This window comes from Thunnus thynnus, chromosome 14 (genome assembly GCF_963924715.1).
Source record: "Thunnus thynnus chromosome 14, fThuThy2.1, whole genome shotgun sequence".
NCBI lineage: Eukaryota > Metazoa > Chordata > Actinopteri > Scombriformes > Scombridae > Thunnus > Thunnus thynnus.
The window spans coordinates 13,730,615-13,750,694 of record NC_089530.1 but is presented as its reverse complement, the minus strand read 5'-3'; the positions used below and the strand labels follow the sequence as shown (position 1 = coordinate 13,750,694).

The following is a 20,080-nucleotide window of genomic DNA, read 5'->3' as shown; positions in this document are numbered from 1 at the left end:
TACATGCTGACTTAAGGTGGCAGTGTAGTATTTTTTCAGTGCCTGGTATTCACATCAAATACTCAACTGTTAACGCACTACATACTTGAAATGTAAAATGTTTGTTGAGATCATGGTTTAAATATGAAAACTACACCTTAAAAACTATAATGTTCCTTCATAATGGACATCATTACATAAGTAAAACATCAGGTACCGATGCTGTGTTGCTTTGCATACTAAAATTTTGCTACTAAGAAATCTTCCACGTATGGGAGGATACTTCCTCTTTTAGTCATTTAAATAGAGATGAAAGATAATATTCTGTTGAAATTACAGATGCTGACATTTGATAACACTGCCCCTAAGCCTCTCGTTCTAAGAAATGCTTTTAGGGCTTGTTTCTCTACTTTTATATTGTTCATTTTTTTATGTTATTCTCTGTTTTGCTTCCTTGCTTTCTGGATTTCAGCAGCTCACAGAAGAATTTTGAACCCAAGGTCCTGTAAACAAGCAATTTCCTGTATGTGTGCGAACAGTCTGGTTCAGTGTGTGAATGTAAATGACCAGACACTCATTATCTGAAACATGCTGACACTTGCATAGTGTAGACAAACCACAATTAGACTGAGTAACAAATATAGATCAGGGACAAAACATTGCAAGTAAGTGTCATATAGTCTATGATTTATTCACATTCAAACATGCATAGTTTATCAGCAGCAATCCTTTACTCCAATCAGTTTTACCAGTGAAATAAATAAGTCTTGGTTAGGGCTGGATATATAGATTTTAAAATTAAAAAATATACACCTAAGTTAAAACACGAGTAGCTTACCACATCAGTCTGTTTCACACGTTAACGTGTTGTAAATTCACAATCTGACAGCATTATATGTAGGTAAATGACACAGTTTGGAATCAAAAGGCTTTCGGATAGTGTAACTCTGATAAGGCACTTGTTTACAACATGTATCTGTGACTCACAACACTGAGTCTTTGGTCAGTTTTTATAGCTCCTGTGATCGAGCTTTCACTGCTCCATACTGAGTCCAGCTCCAGTCCTCATCCTGGAGAGAGAACAAACAGCCCTTTTTACCATCAACACATTGCTTATACTGAACTACATGACATACCGTTCTCCACCCTCCCTGCTGAACATTATCATGCCATTCTCCCATCTTGAACCTTCTAATAAAGGTGTCTAATAAAATTTACAATGTTAATTTTTTTTTAAGACGCCTTCTGGTCAAATATTTATAGTGAGCAGCTTAGTTTATATATAAGTTGTTACTTCAAGAATCTGCTTATATGCATGAACACACTCCCTCACACCTGTATAACATACCATAACACTGTGCTCCATCTCCTGGGTGGTGTCTTGCAGCAGAGAAGTTAGTTGACTCAGATAACGCTGATTGTCATCCAGTAATTGATGAACAGTTTCACTAAAAGAGAACAGAGACTCTAAATTGACTGTGTGAATGTGTTTTTATGTGCGAGTGTGTGTGTATCATCTCTCACCCAATTTATGCTGGACCAAAAAAATACTGTCTTTCAGGACTTTGGAGGCTCTGTATTATAGTCATCAAGTCAATGGTGATTCAGGAACGCATGAGTTGTCCTGTTTGGTTTCTACAAACTACTAAACTTTAAGGTGCATCGAATGACCTCTAGTGGTAGTTTTGTGATTTGTGCAAAACCCAGCAGCTGATTGTGCAACTCATTCTACAGTAGACCATCTTCATCAGATCATCTTCTACACTAATATCAGAAAAACAGTCACATGATGATATGTTGCTGTTCATGTATTGAGCTCTGTGAGATATGTGGCTGTTATCTTACCCGTCACTGGACCGTTGCATTAAAGACTGCGATGGAGAATTGCTCTGCGCCTTAAGACACGACAAGACATGCAGTATTAGCTAAGTATTATACTGAATTGCAGTGCTCCTAAACCCTCACTGAGAGCTAAGAATATTTCCTGTTGTTTCACTTGTTGTATACTCACACAGGCAATCTTGAGGAGGTACCAGAACTCTTTCTGTCTCTTCATTTGCATCTGCATCACTGCTGCCTCTGCCGTTTTTATGTTCTCTACCGCCCTCTCCAACTTTGGGAACAAATCAACGATGCGTTGCTTACACACCAGAATTGTGCTACAGAAAGAGAAAGATGGGGAAGTGTAAAATGATACCTCATTCATGCTGAACTTTGCATGGTTGTGTGTGTCTCTGTTTATTCTAGAGCGGTGGATTTTACCTCAGGTGAGTGTACAAGTCCTTCAGCACTCGGTCCTGGTTCTGAACCGTTTGGAGTATGGTCTTCACCATGTCCGAGCTGTCACTGTAGCCATGTGGAGGGTCAGGACCTGTATGAACGAACACATACTCCTATTACTACCACTGTGGTGTACTAGTTCATTGAATCCTTCTATACATTTTGACAGCTAATGCCATGGACACAGTACACGACTTTCTCGTCAGATCGCTTATACTGTTCACAATAAACAACTTTCTGTCTTGTAATCGGGAGTCTTGAAGTCGTGGTTTGCGCACGACATGACTGATCGGCGACAGGGGGTTACACATTACAAGATCTTTCACCAGGAGGAATCCCCGACAAATCTGTCAGGTCTCCAAACTACATTCTGTCATGAAAACACAAGTGCAAAGTGCACTGATTTGGAGCAAAAAACCAGAAGAAAAAGAAAAAAACATGGGTGAGAGAATGGCATAGCGTACGCAGGCAGCAAGAATTGTCTATTTAGCCTGCTTGATATCTTTTTTAGGCGTCTGACGCATCGGTGAGCTCTCAGATCGTGTCTTTGAACAGTTCACCGAGTTCACCGAGTGGAAAATCAGGGCTAAAATGTGTAGTGTGAACTTGGCATAAAATATTTATTTCTTATAGCACTGAATTGTATCCATAGCAACAAGCATCATCAGATTCTGCAAAGTAAATGGTCTCCACTATTTTATATATGTGATGATGTGTACTAACTTTTGCATTTAGCTTTCAGTTGCTTGTAGAGTTCAATAGCTTTTTCCTCACTGAAAAGAGAGACATTAGATTAGTTTCTGTACATCACAGTCATTGAAATGATAATTGCATAATTATAACAGAAATACTGACAGCTGCTCCATTACATCCCCTTGTTTCCTCGCAAACGGACTCCTCTGCAACTCCACAATCTCAGAATGTAGAGCCACTATCTCTTCATCAAGATACCCCACGTCTGCAACCTACAGCAGAAAACACCCTCATAGCACGTGTTGTTTTTAAATAACTGTCAGTAAGGTTGTCACTATGACTAGGAATTTAACATTTGTCCTACCTTTGTAAACCCATCAGCCTTGTCTTCATTTTCCTCCCACGTCTTCAGCATTTTTTCTGAAGCTTTAGATAAATACGCCACAACAGCAGATTGTTTCAATTAGTACTTCTGTAATGACTTTAAATGTATGTATGTGTTACAGCAGCACATTAAGATCCACTCACAGATGCCGGTGTGTCTCTGCTTGGTGTATTGCTCAAGATCGTGCTGGATGCTGGTCTTAAAGAAAGCCAGTTTGGCTCGGAGCTGCTGCGACTGGGAGAACAGCAGGTTCTTGTACCGCGTCAAGTTGGTGTTGTAACGCAGCAAACTCAGCCTACACAAACATAAGGGAAGGATACTTCAGTAGTGTGTGTGTGTAAGTGTATGGATATACTATATATATGTGTGTGTTTGTGTGCACTTACATAGCAGCCCTCTGTCCCTGGTACAGACGTATGTAGTCTTCTTTCAGCCCACAGATGTAGCTGACTGCCTCTCCCCACACCTTCCTCAGTGCAGCCAGTGGGAGTTGCGTCTTGGTCTCCCTGACTAAGACAACACACATTCCCACATTTACTTGGACATCAAATTCAAAGCCTCTTCCATAACTCGTCGGATGAAATTCAATTCGATTGACTTTCAAAAACAACAAGGTTTTATTTAACTTTTCTAAAACCCACATTCTGAGGACAACAACACACAGAGAAATTGAAGAGTAACTTTAGGACATGATTTACAGCTCAGTATGAAGTTAAATATCTCACCTATAAAGTTGACACTGTCTGGCAGAGGTCTGGCAGTCAGTGGCCCAGAGTACTTGGTCAGACTCTTATCAAAAAGGAAGACTATGGAGCTGTCCCACCCTCGCTGAAAGCAGAGAACAAATATCACCGCGTGTACTACAGTGTGTGTTAGTGGAGGGTCACGGCACACCGGTAGACATCTATGCTGAGGCTTAGATTTAGATTTGACTCTTCAGTTTCTACCAGTTCAGCCAAAAAGACAAACACTCTGCAAACTTAATGTCAAACGATTTGTCTATTTGTTCCTACAAATCAGCTTGTTTGTCTTTTGTACTGTAAAGGCATTTTAAATATCTTTTAAATGAATTGCACTGTTGTAACATTTAAGCAAAAATGGCAAAAAAATCAACAACAACCCATTCCTACTGCTAGAAACAGCAAATTCAGTGTGATGCAGAACTGTTAAAAAAACAGTAGGTCCTCTTGTGGGCTACTGTGTATTTACATGTGGCTGAGCTGGTTTGACATTAGATATTTTTGTTTGTGTGTGTGGGTGCCTGTTTGTGTGTGTGTGTGTTTGTGTTTGTGTGTGTGTGTGTGTATGTGTGTGTGTGTGAGTGCGTGTTTGTGTGTGTGGGTGCGGGTATGTGTGTGTGTGTGTGTCACATACCAACCCATCTGGCAGGCAGTGTGCAGGCGGTCTGCGTGGGTCAAGGGAGATTCCCGTCTCTAACAGCAGTTCCTGACTCAGCGGGGAGATGTGTGACTGAGTGTGTGTCTCCAGACGAAGCTGGAGGGAGTGTAAGCTCTCTTCAGAACCCAGAACCAAGGAGTGCAGCTGGGCTGATGTCATGTCCAACACATGGATCACCTGATAGAAGGAAAAGGTGTGGAGCACGAGGTTTGCTTTGGACTACTGTCATCTAGTCTTGTGGCAAATATAAAACCATAAAAGCACTCAATAAAATTGGGTTCAAATTGGTGTAGTTACAAGCGAGGTTCATATTATTGACCTTCATGTTGAGGATATTCTGCAGAGCGGTGTAGCAGTGCGGCTTGTTTGTGTCAGGATCCAACCCTCCACCACGTGTTGCAGGGTCCCACAGTAACAGCATCTGCAGAAGAGACTCAACTGGCTCCAGCAGCGGCCTAAACACACACACACAGGCACGCACGCACACACACACACACACACACACACACACAGGTTAGATGATGCAGGTAGAATGAGGGATGCTTGACTTTGGTAGGAATGAAAAAGTGTTCTTTTTTTGTATCTACCTGCTGAGATTGTTGGGATATGGAAGATGTGTCGAGAATCTGACTTCTCCATTCATGTCCTCTACTGCTATGATGTCTTTGGGACCTTTGTTCTTCACTTTGCTTGTCCTACAAAAGCAGCCAAACATGCAAAGAGAAAAAGACTGACGATATATCAGACAAATTGCAAGGTAGATCCACAAAATATTAATTTGTCCCAAAACACTTATTTAGGATAAAAATACTCCAGACACTGAAAACTGGAGATATTATCACTCAAATATTCAATCAATTTTTGGTTCATATCACTGCTGGAATATATAGTAATAATATAGTGAATCTTTTGATAATCAATTTGTTGTAACCTAATTAAGTATTTTTATGTCCTGTGATAACATTGAGACAATGGCTTTTTCTGTATGTTTGAATACTATCATTTGAAAAAATACTGTAGGATTACTTGATTTTCTCACTGTAATGTGCATAGTTTTTGCAGTGTGTGTATTTTTTGTATAAATATAAAACACTGAAGAGATGTTAAAACTGTATCCCCAGGGTCTCCTATGAGTATTGAAGAGAAAAATACTGCTGCCATGGTTGACTCACCACTGTACAGGCTGCATATGGTGTAAAAAGGGACGAAAGCCACAAGTGCATTCAAATATCACTGTCCCAAAGCTCCAGTAGTCGACAGTTACAGTGTAGGGTTTACTTTCAAACAGCTCTGGAGCCTGGCACACATAAACAGACATGTATAAAACAGGGCTTAATGAATGATACGTCTTGTAATATGAAATGAAGCGTAATACTACTGCAACACTTACCAGATACTGGAGAGTTCCAACAAAGGATGTACAGAGACTGCCCTGGTCCAGGTCTTTTGCATAACCCAGATCAATGATTTTATGGACAAGCTGGAGGAATACATAGTTTCAGAGTGAGAGCGGGGCGAAAAGGCAGATCACAGAGGCTGCATGTGTGTAAGTACAAGAGGAAATTAGTTCACCTTCCCACCAATCTCCTGTAGAACTATGTTCTCCGGCTTTAGGTCTCTGTGGATGATCTTGTTTTCATGGAGATACTGGATACCAGAACCTGTGTAGATTTTAAAAAAAATATTTGATATACATTATGTATCAACATGTGAAAACAGTGGCTTTTTATCAGAGTAGAAACTGAGGAATATTACCTATATCACTGAGCAGCGAGAGGACTTCACTTTCCTTTAGTCCACAACAGTTTTCTGGTTTATTCAAAACCTACAAAATGAGGAACAGAGAAAGAGGTGAATACTGTAATGTATGAAAAGACAATAAATTACTTGTGGTCTTTAGGAAATACACAGTGGGTACCTTGCGTAGGTCTCCTCTGGAGCAATGCTCCATGGCCAGCAGAGGTAGGTCATTTAGAGCAATCGAGCTCAACTCCTCTGGAACTTCTCTGGCCTGAACAACATTTACATGGTTCAACCTGTAAAAGAAAGAAAGCCAAAGATTCATTGATGGTTTGACAAGAAGAGAGGTGGTCAGTTATCCAAGCAAATATACAACAAAGCTTATTATTGCGCCAGTTTCCAAACACAAGCAGATGATTCATACTCACTTCTTCATGATCTGGATCTCTCTGCTCCAGCGATCTCTGTTCTTGGAGTTCAGCTCTAGGCGGCAAAGTTTCACAGCAATCTTTTCTCCAGACTCCTGCTCCAAACACAGGTCAGAGGTAAAACTAAGCCAAAGACACACCTGGGTCTGCAGTTTATGTTCTCCTGATTATACATGGGTATATATATGACAGCACTTACAAGGTGCTGATACAGGTAGACGTGCCCAAAGCCTCCCATCCCAAGTCTCTCCTTCATCTCCCATGAGCCACACAGCTGGCTCTGTTTAAGTGCTGCACGCTCCATAACGTGAGGTCTGCTGTGGCGTCAGAGGTAGTCTGCTGAAGTAGAGCCAAAATAACAAAAAGCGTGTCACTGTCAAAATATGTATAGTATGGCTTCTTTTCAGTTGTTTATACTTTTTAGACCTTTTTAATCATGATTTTCCACTACTTGTGGTATTCGTCTGCATCTGCTTGGACAGTTAAATGTTCAGTACTGCTTTATATTAATGTATTGTAATATAAGTTGTAATAACACAAATGTTAGCCAGTGATTTATTCCTCAACTCACTTAACACTAGTTTAATGGTAATTTTAACTCTTAATTGTTATGTTATTCTACTTTCAGGGCTTCTTTTTATATTCTAGTGGCGCACATAGAATTAATACTGTTGCTGAATATAACATTTTGCTGCAACAGTTACCTATTTTTCCACGGGGATCAACAGTTTACATTCACCTTTTTATTATATTAACTGCTCTTGAGATGTTGTATTTGGCTCATACTGTCAGTAGCTTGGTAAACTCAGGATTAAAAGCCAGTTGTCGTTGTTGTTAAAAGCCAATTTTAAGTTTCCTGAAGGCAGATAACTTGCTTAAGTCTACTAAAAGAAACACACCACTCCTCAAAGATCAGATACACTCACCTGTCCAGGAGGTCAGAGTTTATAGATGACTGAGGTCATTTCTTCAGCGCTTTATGTCAGAACATTGTTGCCCTAAAAGTTAGCTAACCGTGTTGTTTACGGTCCCTTTTCTTCGTGTTTACACTTAACAGTTAGACGTGAACCGGCGGAATTTAACCTTCAATCTTCCCAATTCATCAAACACAGCTTTAACGATACGTTTACGCTGTTCTTGTAGTAGTTTTGGATGGAAACATACAGCGAGGGGCGGCTTGATATATGCGGAAAGTGAAAGTATGTAAACTGACAGGCAGGCAGACGTTGCATCTGCGCATGCGTGTCTGGTTTGCAGAGGACGCATGGAGGCAGACTTCAACTAGTCCCTCTGTTTAGGGGATTTCCCATCCAACCCACACCCAAACCAGCGGACAGGGTGTTAATTGATGAATTTAATGTCAACATGGGTGCAATATTTCCACTCCTTCCTTTTTTTCCATCAGCAAGAACAAATCTTCCCCCAAAGCTATGATAAGGTCCTCATTTGTTCACTAGATGGTGCCATATGCACAGTTTCAGTCCTGTCAAAATACAGTACAGTACACAGACTGAAAGGTTCCACATTAGATAAAATTACAAGTGCATTCAAACTATTTATACGGAAAATAGTATTATAAAGCAGTTTTTCCACACTCAGTGGTAACAACTGTGGTACAACTGAAGCTAAAATATCCTGTGACCTGACATTAGCCTATAATTATTGTATTTAGACATTATCAGAGAGCAGTTCTTCTAGTAGGGCCTCATAGATACACCATGCATCTCCCTTCTGTTGGTAAACATCTCTTTTTTTCACATAAGATACAATGGTGAGTCAAGAAATTATCATCTGTAATAAAGTGCTGGGAACACAAGAGGCTTTAAGGTGGAGGGAGATTTATGTATGCAGTCTAAAAGCTACAATATCACTTTTATCAGGTGCAAACATTATTGTAGAAAGGTTTTCCAAGTAGCAGATGAAAAACATGGTTAGTTTCAATATAAAATTCCCCCCAAATAAATTGTTCAATTGTTCCATATGGGTCTTTAAAATCAGTCTTTTCATCCAGCCAGGTTCCCAAATATTTGAAACATTCAAAAATTTGAGAACCAGAGGTTTGATTTGGTTGATATATATATGATGAGGCAATACCGTTTTAACATCAGATTAGCCTGAAAGTGTGTGTGTGTGTTTGTGTGTGTATATATATACACACACACACACACACACACACACACACACACACACACACACACACATACACACATACATATATATATACATACATACATTATATATATATACACACACACACACACACACACATACATACATACATCATATATATATATATAATGTACATATAAGCCTGACTAATCCTTCACTGAGATTACAATGATAAAATGAAATGCATTCTTAAAATTGTCATCAAATGTCATCTTTTACTTCAAGAGGATATCAGTATTTTCTGCATTATTAATGATTTATGGTTCCAGACATCTGACATCAGGGGGAGCTCACAATTTCTCAATTCACCAAAGCTATGATGAGATGAAAGATGTGGTCACAGTAGCGCTTGAGAAACGTGATGTTAGTCAGGAAATCTGACGACATGGTTAAAACGATGATTAAAGGACTGATGTAATGGCCAGTGCTCCTGATGTTGGCAACCATGAAACAAAATAAATTGCAGCTGTCTGTGCTTTTGTTGTGTTTGTTGCCTTCTACGTGAAACAAAGTATGTTTGTGAAGCAATAAATTTCAGAGTGTCCAATAAAAAAAAATCATGACTCATGACTAAACTGGTTCTTTGCTTAGCAGGTGTTCAACTATTAGAAATATTTTAGATTAGCCAAGTTTTATATATCAAATATTGCTATTCAAATAGTATCCAAATAATATAACTCACTTATAGTGAATTATATTATATTTCTCCTTATGCAATACATTTTGTTATTTTTGGCAGACACTTTTATCCAAAGCAACTTGCAAGCAAGGCAAGAATAAAACAATACAACGAAAATTCAAATCTGTTTTGTGTCTGCAGGCTATTAAGAAGATGAAGTAAGAAGAAAACATGGCTTGTAAATACTGTACTGTAGAATTACAACTAATAGTGGAAATCAAATTGGGGATGTGTAGGCATGCATGTATTTAAAGCTGTGGTTGCACACCCACCCTAATAGTTTCTAAAACTGCTCGGCTTCCCTTTTTATTCAAAAAAGTTCTACATTTTCTCAGAACACTGGAAAGGAGAAACAGATAGGTGAGTCTGAAATCCCCATCAATACATTGTTGGGTGAAATATGTGTGAATAGTGAATATAGTGAAAATAATTGCTCTCAGAGATGATACATAGTTGGCACTTTAGATAAAGGAAGTAAGGCCTTGACATGACAAATAAACTCCCTAGAATTCAATGGTTCATTTCGATGGAATAGTTTCCACTTTAATTTACATTATCAAACAATTATGATGAGGCAATACTGTTTTAGCATCAGATTAATCACACTATGTTTCTGTGGCTTGTACTTCTCGTTTTCAACACACTAATGTTGAAACAAAATCCCACGGTCTATAGCTGTAACCTCCTACATAACACGTAGGAGCTTCTAGCTATTATTACAGGAGAATTCAGCACACACAACTATCGTAACATACAAACACATCTAATTTGAACAATTTAGAATAAGAGAAACAACAAAAAAAGCATTTTAAAGATCATCGGAGTTTGTTGACACTAAACACTGAAGGGGCCCTCTCTCCAACTGTGGGCCCCTGACCCTTCAGTGAGCATGTTGAGAGTCTGTTTATAATTTCTTTTAACTTACAGTACATTATTGGAGCAAGCTGAGGTGCATGACATCAGATTTAAAAATGATTCATGGAGAAGAGCAAGATGTGACAAAACAGCTGAGGCTGTGCGACAGCACGTGGAGGTCCAGACTGGACTAAATGAGGAAGAAGACCAGACAAAATGACAAAATGAAACACTTCAAATTGCAGGTGGCTTCAACAAATATTCTGGGCTTCCCTGGGTTTGGTAATTTTTGTGTAATTCATTGTTCTTCTTTTGGTGAAACACCTGAGTGTGGCTTAAAGTAGACATCAAAGTTAACACAGAGGAGGTTGCAATAGGAGTCAATACATTAATTAAATTAATGTTTTAAGCTGTTTAAATCAATGTTTTAAGCTGTTAAGTTGTTTCATGCTTTATGACTTTGGCACATTCATGTTGTAAATATTTATCTCATCCCTCGGAGATCCCAAGCCCCTTAAGCCTCACAAAAACGTATCAAGTCCATTGTCCCCCGTCAAAGAGGAGGAAATTGACTCATACGGGCGTCAGTGTAGTTTATGAGGAAATGTTCATGTGAAAGATTTATGCCAAGAAAGCCCCAAAAGTCTGACACAATGCTTATTGTTTTGGGGGAAGTTACTCACTGTTTACACTATAATTGAAAGATTTGCTACTCTAAGGAAGTTGGTTAAATGAGCCCATCGGGTAATATCATCATCTTCTCAGGAAGTTTCAGGAATACCTGATTTCTTGATTATCATCTTGATTAATGATGTAGATGGAATGGAGGAAAATAGCTGATAATTCAAGAGGATGTTGATGCACAACATGATCTAATAGAAGTGAGATCACTTTGTTTTATGCAATATCTGAGCAAACAGATTTAGTGGTCTATTTTTTTAAATCTAGAACACATTTAGCTTTTATGCTCTTTTCTACATTAAAAAAAAACCTTGGAGACCTACTCTCCCTGGGGTCCACAAAAAAAAAATAAAAAATAAAAAATGTCTTATTATAAATTAAACAAAAGTGAAAACATTACATACATATTTTTATACATAATGCACATACATGAGAGTGCAAAAGTTTTAGGCCCTTAAGATGTTTATATTTTTATCCATAATGCAATACCATCAGAGAGGCGTCTGATCGGTCCCAAAATTATTCTACAGCATAACAATGACCCCAAACATACAGCCAGAGTCATAACGAATTATCTTCCACAACAAGAAAAACAAGGAGTCCTGCAACAGATGATATGGCCCCCACAGAATCCTGATCTCAACATCGTGAATTCAGTCTAGGATTACATGAAGAGACAGAAGCAGCTGAGACGCCTAAATCCATAAAGAACTGTGGCAGCTTCTCCAAGATGCACAAACAACCAACCTCAAAGTACCTTGAAAAACTGTGTGTAGGTGCACCCAGGAGGACTGGTGCTGTTTGAAAGGCAAACAAATATTTATGTAGGTTTCCTCTCTTTGCTGAACTTTGTATAAAGTTAATTGATAAATAAAAACTATTCATGGTTATATTTTTGTAATATACATACAGACAAATTAAAGGAAAAATTGGTACAGGTTTGAATGCTTGACCCCTACATTGAGGGTAACCAATGGCTCTGTTATGCTGTGGGGGGGCATTTTGCTGGCATGGTTGGGTCCACATAGAGGGAAGGATCACTGCAAATCAATACAAAGTTGTTCTGAGTGGTCACCTTTTTCCTATGAGAAAACATTTCCATAGGGCGCGAGGGGTAAGTATGAAAATGATGTGAACCATATGCTATGACCTTCACAGTCGCCAGATCTCAACCCAATTGAACACATATGGGAGATTTTGGACCGATGTGGTAGACAGCGCTCTCCACCATCACCATCAAAACACCAAATGGGGGAATATCTTTTAGAATAATGGTGTTCATCCCTCCATTAGAGTTCAGAGACTCGTAGAATCAATGCCAAGGTGCTCTGAAGCTGTTCTGGCAACACATGGTGGCCCAACACCTTACTAAGACACTTTATGTTGGTTTTTCCTTTGATTTGTCACTTGCCTGTACCTACAGTACCAGTCAAAAGTTTGGACAAACTCAAGGAAACTAATTCAAAGCACTGTACATAAATACGCATACACATAAAATTTGAAAACATAAAACAAGGCACAGCACTAGATTGTATTATAATCAGCATACACATTGCATTTAAACCCCTATTGACTACTCAGCCTTCAATCAAAACAGAACACTTCTTCATTCTGCTCTTGTCATGATAAGCTGTAAAAGCCCTGTATCAGTCAGAAAAACCTGCTGTTTATCGGTGACTTGTTATAATATAATAATACATTTCTTCAGCTGTTGTTAAATGTAAAATGACCTTATTCAGTGATTTGATTATAAAGAATGGTAAATTATTCCACCAGCGGCCACCCTTCAGTCTACCAAGTATATAATGTGGTGAACAATAGGGGAATTACTTATGAGTCTTAAAACTTTCCTTATAGTTTGAATGGGCAGATGTGCTCATCTGCACTCACAGCAACATCCGTTTCAATGTACACATAACCAATTTCGGATAGATTTATTTTTCTGCAGTTAAAGGGGAAGGGGTGTATGTCTATGACAGGACATGACAAATTCTTTGGTCAAGACAAATCAGCAGCTGAGAGCCAGTCATATTTTCAGATGTGCTGATAAACCCCTCCCACTTGTTTCCTCTTTGTTTTTAAAAGGGAGGAAAAGCAGGCAGGATTAGAACTGCAACACCAGAGCAACTAACAGCGTGAGTCTGAATCTTGCTACGACAACAGAACAAAGACCTTCATCAGGATTACAAGTTTGGACAGAAAGGTAAGGATTTTTTTTGTCTACTTCATGAATGATAATAATGAAAGAAATCCAAGACTGATATTTTGTGGCAGAAACTGTGCACAGCTCTAACCATGCAATCAGTTTCTTGTGTTATTATCAAGTCGAGAATGTGTCTTGATACAGAAATATTAACTGTACTGCAAAACTAGAGCGGTGTAATGATACACTCATCCCGTACAGTAATCTACAAGCCTGCAATGATACTGCACTCACTGTACAGATATTGATAGCATTGTCTTTATAGTACAGACAGTGAGCATGTTCTATCTGCTGCTCTTACTTTAAAACTCTCCACAGCAACAAATGTACACATGCAATCGAGACTAATGTGATAAAACACTGCAGATGGGCACAATTAAACCCAGACAAAGAACCCATGTGTCTGTTTCTGTTCCATAGTCAGACGTGTGTCCATGCGGTCATGTGCTAAAAGATAAACTCCCTATAAGGTCATCCAGTCACTCACTTGGCGTTGTTCCATTTCTGTAAATTATTTTCTTTTTTCAGGCCATCATCTGACAAAAATATCCACAATAAGGAGAAGCAAAACCAGAAGTGAAGATGAAACTATTAGTCATCCTCATCATCCTTGCAGCAATGAATGTTAATGTGGTAAGCAACAATGAGAGGAAGTAGCTTTGGATTTGAAAGCCAGTGGATTCAGAGGCTTTTATGAATCTGTCTGTCTGTGCTGTTCTCAGGTTTTCTCACGACGGCGGTCTAAAAATAGAGCGCTGAAACCTCAAGGCCTTAATGGAGGTAAGTTAAGGCATTGATATATTCTTAAAATTCTCTGTTTGTCACCAGATATCATAATTTCTCTCCTCTCTCTTTGTGATGTGATCTTCAGAGAGTTGTCAGTCCGGCGATGGGAGCAGTTACAGGGGAACTGTTTCCACGTCAGGTCGCGGCAGAGAATGTCTCAACTGGAACGTCTATCGAAACCCTTGGGGAGCCTCAAAGGGAATTGGCAGCCATAATTACTGCAGGTATACTTTGAGTATCTGGCACCTAGATATATCAGGGGAAAGTATTGTGTATGTTATGTGTTTAAAATTGTTGCACTTGAATTCTAGGAATCCTAACCAGGTCTTGATGCCATGGTGCCGTGTCATAAGAGAAGGGAGGGTTGTGAGAGAATTCTGCAAAATTCCCAAATGTAAGACCGAGACTAACGATTTAAAAGTTATTGAAATACTCTGATTTGGATTTTCCTCATGATATCTTTCTTTGTTTCCATACAGGTCCAACATCAACGGATAATCATCCCACAGCTGAGGATACAGGTAGTTTGTTATCTCATATTTAATATTCTTCACAAGGGCATTTTGTTATTTCCTTCATTAGCACTCACTGACTTGTCCTGTGTGTCCCTGCAGAGCTGACATGTGGCGAGAGGTCCGAACAGAGGCTGAATAAAATTGTGGGTGGTTCTTTCATACCCATAAAGTCACAACCATGGGTGGCTGCTATCTACAAGAATCGTAGTGGCTTCCTTTGTGGTGGCTCTCTCATCTCACCATGCTGGGTTCTCACTGCTGCACACTGCTTTGAAGATGGGTGAGACAAAACACTGCCCACTATCACTTCCTCCACCGTAGTTCTCAAACTATAATAGCAATGTGACTCATGAGGGTGTGTAATGTGTTTGCACATTTCTGTGTGTGTGTGTGTGTGTGTGTGTGTTAACCATGTGTGTATTTGGTGCAGTGAGAAAACCGACATCAAGCGTCTGTCTGTGTACCTGGGGAAGAGCGCCATTAATGACACAGATGCAATCAGGGAACAGAAGTTCACAGTGGAAAAACTGATCGTCCATCAAAAATATGATGACAACAACTACGACAATGACATAGGTGTGTGTATAAGAGTGAGAGAGAGAAATAGCTGTATGGGTGCTCTGTGAACAGGACTCATTACTGTCTTTTTACATTTCAGCACTGTTGAAGATCAGAACTAGAGATGGAAGATGTGCGGTGCGATCAGCGTCTGCACGGACAGTTTGTCTTCCTCCACCTCACACTCACCTGCCTGCAGGATTTCAATGCAGCATTGCAGGATTCGGCAGGGAGAGATTTGGTATGTACTGCAGAACCTCTAACCTACAGATTCATGACTGAACTTTCAGCCATTTGAGTGATTCTAACTAGCACTGTGTTCTCTGCAGGCGCATGGCACTATTCACAGTTACTGAAACAGGCCGAGGTGAAACTCATCTCCCAGTCTGACTGTAAGAGTGATTTGTTCTATGGAGATCGCATCACTGACAACATGCTCTGTGCTGGGAGCCCTGACTGGAGCACTGATGCCTGCGGGGTGAGCAAAGAAGTCATTGCATGAATAATATGTGAATAAAAAACAGCCCAGAGTACAAACCTTAAGTGAAAAAGATTGGAAGCACCTTGCTTGCAAACAGATGTGCATAAAGAACTTAAAGAAACTAACATGCATATATGCACCAGGCTCAGTGGAGGTGTGAAGACGACTCCTTCTTGTGAGCTTAGACCTTCATGTGCATCCTTTGCTCTTGATGTGGTTTTGCTTATTTATGCACATCTTAAAGCTTTAATTTAACGTTTCAGTCTTTGCATAAAGGAATTTCTAATCTTTTTCACTTTTTGATCTATTCTTATTTTATAAATTGCATTGATGTGTTTGATATTGTTCTGTGAAGCAATTATTGATGTTAAAACAAATATCTTAGATCAAAATTGATTGTTGTCACCCAAAAAGTGTTCATTATTCTGGGTCTAAATTCCACTTCAGACCATTTTAAAATCATTCAAAAAATACTAAATGCCTGATAGCGGCAGATCGGTTTGCACAGCATTCATTTGTTCACAATATTATGGATTTAAACCTGTAATTGTTTCATTTACTGCCAGTCAGTATCCATATGAGTCTGCTACAGGCATTGACTGACAGGTGTGTCCTCTCCTCACAGGGTGACTCTGGTGGTCCATTGGTGTGTGAAGCATCTGGCCGGATGTTTCTGTTCGGGGTAGTGAGCTGGGGTATTGGCTGCGCCAAGAAGAACAACCCAGGAGTTTACACACAGGTCAGCAACTACAACAAATGGATTGAAGACATAACAGGGCTCCCCAGATACACAGCAGGAGTCATGTATCCCAGAAAATGAAGCTGTGGCAGAAAGTTACCGGTCGGGCATTTAATTTTTTTAAAGGAAAATTTGGCAGCAATGTTGTAAGCTGTGTGTGTGTATGCAGGGGTGGAGAGTGGCAGCCGCTATAAATGCACAATGAAGGATTTACTGTCGTATTTCAATGTGAAAAATATATAAAATATAATGAAGGATTTACTGTCATATTTCAATGTGAAAAATATATAAAATATAAATTATAATAATAAAATATTTTGTTGAATATATGTAATTTTATATATTGTATAGTATGCTAATACTTATTACCTTTTCACTCTCTGTGCTAGATCTGTTTTTATAAGCAAGCTATTTGAAAGTTTATTTATCTAATTATATGTAAGAGGAATGTCCTCTTGTAAAAGGCTGGTCCTGCTATTGAGCATTATTTTGTAATAAATAATAATATTGTGTATTATATCATTCTCTGTCTCTCTTTTGCACATACAAATGTACACACATACACACCCGCTTATAGTACATACTTCTGTCCTTGTGTTTATTCTGCACGTCAGAGGAATAGCAGCTGTGAGCAGTTGCTAGAGGACATACATGTGTGTCTAAGAAATGAAATATGTGTATATGACAAAAAAAAGGAGAGAAACAAATATCACTTGAGTTCTCTTTAATTTGCGCCTGTCTGCAGCTTTTGAGTTTGAAAACAAGGACAAGAAAAGTAAGCAGCAACAGTGATGGGATAATTAATCCCATTACTGCTGATGTTAAAAAAATCCCAAACAACTAAGTCTAGTGCCCAGACAGTTTGTAGTGAGATGAGTTCAGTTTAGTTTGTCTTTTAGTGCCAGTGTCCATCTGCCAAACACTGGAGGGCACTATTGTGTAATCCACATGTCACTCAGTCTTCTCAAACAAGTATTACTGTAAACAATCACATAAAAATGGAGTATCTTCGTAAGACAGGACAGCTGTATTTTCAAATTCTGCACTTGATACACTTTTTAGAGATGGTAAATAAATTGTGTGTGCAGCAAATTAATAGAGCAGGACTTTTTAATTATTTTTCCCACTCAGTCTCTTTAATCATCACTATATTCTGATTCCTCAAAGGCATCTAGTACTAAAAAGTTCGACTTGTTCTCAACTGAATCTCTCTTACAGTAAGATGCTGTGAATTATTCTACTAAACATCTGTCAAATGCACAGCAGCGTATTTATCTTCAAGCCTCCCTGTACTGTAGCTTAACAGCGACATACAGTACACTGTACATGTGACAAACAAAACAAACTAATGTCGGTTGAGTCAGAGCAGGCCAGCAATCAAAACTCCCATCAAAACTTTTTATTCCATGCCAAGAATAAGTAAAAGTAAAACAAGCAGACAGGATGAGCTACTCTACACGTCTTTTCCATTATCAAATTATTTCCTCATCTGGTGTTTCACCTAACAAGATTGTCAAGAAGAGAGTTCCTGTCAATAAAAAACGACAGCCACAGTTCATCAGAGCATTTGAGCACAGTACACAGTACAAAAAGTGAAAATTAAGCAGATGACAGGGAACAAAAACAAAAAATAAAAGTAGAAAGATGAATGAATGATTAGGTTTAATGTGGTTGGTTTTACTGTATTGTCACAAAGGAAGCATTGCATATTAATATATAATCACTTACAATACAATACAAGTGAGCACTGACTTTGGCTGTACAAACACCAGTTGTGTGCACACTGAACCACAACCATGCTTTCTCCAGAGAATGTTTAGTTTTGGTTTCTGTCCCACTATCAGCTGTATTCTTTTGCCTCTATGGAGTTATTTCCGCTTTTTAAGAGAAACTACATATTTTAGGACTCTGTAAGAAAGCACAGTTCATATCCATATGTAGCAATCTACTAAAACATGGTTCAGCTGCTGAGCGGGGAAGGCTTGTCAGAGGGTTATGATTCCCAGGAAAGTCTAAGCAACGAGTGTTTATGTGTCCATTTGTCCACTGACTCAGACTTCTCTGTCTTATTACCCCATACCTCCAACATCCACACCCCCTCCCAAAAACAGAAACATATCACAGCAACGCTAAGCACCAGTGCTCCAATCATGACAGACAATCAATCAACGCAAATATACAACACCAACACACACAGTCAGACCCAGGAGGACAAATTGTAGTGTATAAGCATCACTTGTTGCTCTGACCAACCAGTGATAAACAACCCAGCTGGTCGTCACGTCATTTTTGAAAGCATACTTCAAAACCTCTCCAAGCAACCTGCTGCAATGGTTTCTAACAAAGTCTGTTTGGACAGGTCCACATATACAGACGGTTCACAGCAGTGCTACTGGAGCCAATTGCGGCCCGTCATGTTCCCCCTCAATTACTCACACGGTCCAGTTTACTTTACTGCTCCTCTACTCTGCCTCAACCCATATATGGGTTTGAGATGCTGCAAGTATGAGTCTTACTCCTCTTTAAGGACAATTCCTAAGGAAGAGGAGACGAGAGGAGAGGAGAGGAGAGGAGAGGAGAGGAGAGGAGAGGAGAGGAGAGGGTCTATTCAACCAGGTGGACCAGAGAGTCCAGTCTCTCCGGTTTGGATGGCAGCCTCTTGTCTACACCTACACTGGACACACACACACACACACACACAGGGGTCAATGTTTTGGGGGTATAAATACCGCTGCTTTGCGGGTGGGGTCTCTGGTTTCTCCAGCACAAATTGAGGAACAGAGATAATATCAGCACACATTCACACACAAACACATGTACAGAAACTAAATTATTACCGATAGTTAAATCTGAATTGGCTGAAAAAAAATCAGTTTTGTGCATTTATCACTAAATGAATTTCTTTCACTTTCACACACCCAGTAAGTGCAGGTGGATGTTAAACTGCTCATGGTGGATCTTCAGTGTCAAAGTCAGGACGCTGGTGAAGGCAGAAAGTTAGTGTTGTGCGTTCAGGATCTACAGAGTCTCCTTCTCCTTCTCTCAGCTGCAGCAAGCTGAATCTCTGGTCTTAATTTAGACCTGGACATTGAAGCCTGGAGACATGAACTCCTGACCCACCTTTTAATGCACATAGATCATATGTCAGATGCAGGTTTTGAAGCTTTGTAAAAAAAAAAAAGAAAAAAAAAAAAACCTACCTAAACTACCATTTTCTTCAACATTACAGGTGCTGGTGCAGCTCTATGTCCTCCATGGTTTCCGAGATGAAGCTGACCTTTTTAAGGCTGCAGAGAGCAGGTTCACCACACAGACGTTATGTTCACAAACCGTCCCTCCTATAGGTGCCCCCTCCTCACCAAACATCTCCTCCTTATATCTTGGAATCACAATCTCTTCACATGAAGTTACCCCAACACTTTCCTTTTTGGGGCCACTGGCATGCATGACGTAATTTGGGAAGAGCTCTCACTTGCAGCGTGTGTGTGTGTGTGTGTGTGTGTGTGTGTGT

The 20,080-nt window shown here is 39.4% G+C and overlaps 2 protein-coding genes across 6 annotated transcripts; one reads left to right on the top strand and one right to left on the bottom strand.

Annotated features, from left to right (window-relative positions):
• Positions 1–638: 638 nt before the first annotated feature.
• On the bottom strand, positions 639–19,960 carry LOC137196960 (inhibitor of nuclear factor kappa-B kinase subunit alpha-like). Of its 4 annotated transcripts, none has more exons than XM_067609982.1 (22): positions 19,770–19,960; positions 7,103–7,242; positions 6,904–6,998; positions 6,654–6,771; positions 6,491–6,560; positions 6,308–6,396; positions 6,126–6,215; positions 5,908–6,032; positions 5,323–5,430; positions 5,055–5,190; positions 4,712–4,912; positions 4,063–4,165; positions 3,724–3,847; positions 3,481–3,632; positions 3,317–3,378; positions 3,115–3,224; positions 2,983–3,032; positions 2,242–2,350; positions 1,991–2,138; positions 1,825–1,874; positions 1,328–1,427; positions 639–1,049 (listed from the first exon to the last, which is right to left on the bottom strand). In XM_067609982.1, the coding sequence occupies exons 2-22, from the start codon at positions 7,205–7,207 to the stop codon at positions 990–992; spliced, it is 2,205 nt and encodes a 734-aa protein (XP_067466083.1). In that variant the 5' UTR covers positions 7,208–7,242; positions 19,770–19,960; the 3' UTR covers positions 639–989. The 4 variants fall into 4 exon arrangements, with proteins under 4 accessions (XP_067466083.1, XP_067466084.1, XP_067466080.1 ...); XM_067609983.1 differs by having other exon boundaries at positions 7,103–7,239; XM_067609979.1 differs by lacking the exon at positions 19,770–19,960 and adding an exon at positions 7,830–8,133.
• Positions 13,361–17,086, top strand: plaua (plasminogen activator, urokinase a). Of its 2 annotated transcripts, none has more exons than XM_067609985.1 (11): positions 13,361–13,490; positions 14,019–14,123; positions 14,213–14,270; positions 14,362–14,500; positions 14,588–14,670; positions 14,756–14,773; positions 14,888–15,071; positions 15,222–15,367; positions 15,450–15,590; positions 15,679–15,827; positions 16,456–17,086. In XM_067609985.1, exons 2-11 carry the CDS (start codon positions 14,073–14,075, stop codon positions 16,648–16,650), a joined length of 1,164 nt encoding a protein of 387 aa, XP_067466086.1. In that variant the 5' UTR covers positions 13,361–13,490; positions 14,019–14,072; the 3' UTR covers positions 16,651–17,086. The 2 variants fall into 2 exon arrangements, with proteins under 2 accessions (XP_067466086.1, XP_067466085.1); XM_067609984.1 differs by having other exon boundaries at positions 14,756–14,797; positions 14,891–15,071.
• Positions 19,961–20,080: the final 120 nt, after the last annotated feature.

Bases quoted from the DNA above. Each gene is read 5' to 3' on its own strand.
- LOC137196960 (XM_067609982.1), bottom strand. From the start codon at position 7,207: ATGGAGCGTGCAGCACTTAAACAGAGCCAGCTGTGTGGCTCATGGGAG. The intron at 6,561-6,653 runs GTACCCACTGTG...CTCATTTTGTAG, and splicing joins CCAGAGGAGACCTACGCAAG to GTTTTGAATAAACCAGAAAA. The intron at 1,875-1,990 runs GTGAGTATACAA...TCGTGTCTTAAG, and splicing joins ACCTCCTCAAGATTGCCTGT to GCGCAGAGCAATTCTCCATC.
- plaua (XM_067609984.1), top strand. From the start codon at position 14,073: ATGAAACTATTAGTCATCCTCATCATCCTTGCAGCAATGAATGTTAAT. The intron at 14,671-14,755 runs GTAAGACCGAGA...GTTTCCATACAG, and splicing joins ATTCTGCAAAATTCCCAAAT to GTCCAACATCAACGGATAAT. The intron at 15,072-15,221 runs GTGAGACAAAAC...TATTTGGTGCAG, and splicing joins GCACACTGCTTTGAAGATGG to TGAGAAAACCGACATCAAGC.